This window comes from Capsicum annuum, chromosome 9 (assembly GCF_002878395.1).
Source record: "Capsicum annuum cultivar UCD-10X-F1 chromosome 9, UCD10Xv1.1, whole genome shotgun sequence".
Taxonomy (NCBI): Eukaryota; Viridiplantae; Streptophyta; class Magnoliopsida; order Solanales; family Solanaceae; genus Capsicum; species Capsicum annuum.
Window position 1 is genome coordinate 98676956 of NC_061119.1, and position 2783 is coordinate 98679738.

Below are 2783 nucleotides of genomic sequence, written 5' to 3' on the forward strand. Positions count from 1 at the left end.
AAAAAAAAAAAAAAAAAAAAAAAAAACCAACAACATTAGTAACATCATAAATATACATTATTTATTTATTATCGCACTTGACGAGTTTTCAAACTTAAAACACACAATGATGGCACAATTGTTTATGTTTATAAATACTTCACATTTTATGTAAGAAGGGCAAGTGGCAATTACGGTCCCTGTGTTATAGATTTATTCCAATTTTGGTCCTTGTGCTATCCAACTAAAGCATAATTAACCTTCAATCAATATAAACATGTGATTTTGATCCTTCAAACTACCGGAAGTTAAAAAGTTAATATAAACGGAAGGCTAACGCAGTAGTGAAACTAAGAATTTTGCTAAGGGTGTTCAAAACTTTAGTATATATCTCTAAAAGTTGTTTTTGGACTATATACACAACATTATTTTCTGTATGCACAACTAATTTTTCGATGAAGGTTGTTTGAGTGACCACCCTTAGGTCAATGCAGCTACCCCCCGGGATGAAGAATGTGACATACCTATTGGTAATTTCTTAATTTAAGATATGTATGTGTTTAAAAGGTAGGGCACTCCATCAGGGTTTCAGATGAATATTTTTTCAGTCATGCTTTCTATAGAATTTTGACATGATTTCTTCAATCCATTATTTCTTTTTTTCAATATGCTTTTCCCTGAGCAGAGGATCTTATTGGACAACCTCTCTACCTCGCAAGGTAGGGTTAAGGTCTGTAACCCCACTTGTGTTATTACAAAGTGTATGTTGTTGCTGTTGCAGATATTTTTTCTGCCATTCATGAAATAAAATAATAGATGATTGTTCGGTTTCACCAAAACAAGTTTCGGGCAAATGTTAGAAGATCGTGCCAAGAAATCTAATAGTAAGATCATAAACTATTTTTATAAAACGAGCAAAAACTATCATCTCTCTGAAACTTCACACGCTCAGAATTTTTCCATCTATTCTTTTGTATTTTTAGTAGGCGTTTGTCCATAGATATTATTCACAATATTCTGGAATACGTTTTCACTTTATTCCGGAATATTTGTTTAGCCATGAAAACCAAAAAACGTGTTCCAAAATACATTTTCACAATATTTGGCTTTTTGAAAATCACTTTTTTGGACACAATTTTTCCCTATCACTCTATAAAAAAGTACATCCGAAGTCTAAAATATTTCTGAAAATACTAGGCTAACCACAACTCCAACTCTATTTTCAACTTCAATATACCAAATAATAGTGAATACGTGTTCATGGCCAAACGGGTCCTAATCTCTTTGCCATTTTGTTGGTTTTTCTTTTCCACTAAATTATATCTATCCAGTACTAATCAAGACAATCCAAGAAGGAAGCAAACAAAACAGACATTAGATCAATTGGGTAATACAAAAAAGTAAAGGTGTAATTTTGCAAAATTGAGTACCTGACCCTTTTCACTTACAACAAGCAAATCATCATCATCACCTCTATCATTCACAACTTCAACAGGCTTATCTGGGTCTTCCTCCAAAACCACACAATCATCATCAACATCATCATTATTAACAGACGGCTTAGTAGAATTGTGTAAGGACTTCAAATTTTGCTTGGGATTCATAATAACTTCCCGGACCACTACAACATCGTCAGAATCGTCTTTGCTGTGTCCATCCCCTTCACCTAAAAGCTCCGTTATCCAGTCATAGTCATCGCTCCCACCACTGCCGCCGCCGCCGCCGCCGCCTCTAGTTTTCACAAAACCCACTTCTTCATCTGAACTTATATCGAATATCACTCTCTCCGGATCAACCATCATGATTGCATGCGTTAAACCAAAATTCTTGCAATCCACCAAAATCTTTACATGTTTTTCTTCCACCGAGATTTTTTAAAAACAGATTTTGCAGTTTAAATACAATAATACTAGGGTTTATGGAACAATTTTGCAACAGGGAAAAAAAATCCGCTGTCACAGGTGAAGAAAAAGTAAGGGCCAAGGGTGGGTAATAATAATGACAAGAAAAATTGGAAAATACAAGTGATGAAAACCCTAACTAATATACACATATTTGGAAGGAAAAAGATTTTGATTTATGGAACTTTCTGTTCTATTCTCACTCCTCTCTAGCTTTTGATTGATTTTGATTTTTCTGTGTTTTAAGTTGGTTGGTTGAGTCACGAACTAGGTGCCACCGACTAGTGTTGTTTGTTGGTGTGTGTTTGGGTAAATTGCGATGCGTTTATAATTTTTTTTAATTATTATTATATACTCTTAGGCGCCGTTTGATTTGAAAACAAGTTATGATGAAATAAGTTATATTGAGATTATTATTTATTGAGTGTTTGGTTTAGTGTATTCAAAGTAATATACATAGTATCACTCCTAAAAATAAATTAAGTGATTACAAAAATACCGTTCATCTTATTTAAGTTTTTTTTATATAATTTCTTTTCAAGCTTTAAATATTTATTCTTAAAAATAAAACTTTCATCTTATTTAGCTTAATTTTTTTGTGTGTGCATATTTTTATGATTATATCGTGTGTATTTTAAAAATAAAACTTTCATCTTATTTAACTTTAATTTTTTTGCGTGTACCTTTCCATGATTATGCCGTATGTGTTTAAAAAAATCTTACTACATTTTATTTTATTTGAAATAAAAACTTCCAACTTAAGTTTGTTAAAGTAAAAGATGATTTATTGTTCATTTCATTTAAACACATATCACTCATATAATATATTAAAATTCATTTTATATATACCATATCAATTTTTAAGTGATTAAAAAACTATTCAATTTAAAATATGTAATTCAA

At 31.3% G+C, this 2783-nt stretch overlaps 1 protein-coding gene across 1 annotated transcript in view; it reads right to left on the reverse strand.

Annotated features, from left to right (window-relative positions):
* The window catches only part of LOC107842459, a 13221-nt gene extending 11020 nt beyond the window's left edge, over positions 1-2201 (reverse strand). Inside the window, exon 1 of the mRNA XM_016686309.2 lies at positions 1410-2201. Coding sequence (XP_016541795.1) covers positions 1410-1781 — 372 coding nt within the window. The 5' untranslated portion in view covers positions 1782-2201. The remainder of the gene's footprint in view (positions 1-1409) is intronic.
* Positions 2202-2783: the final 582 nt, after the last annotated feature.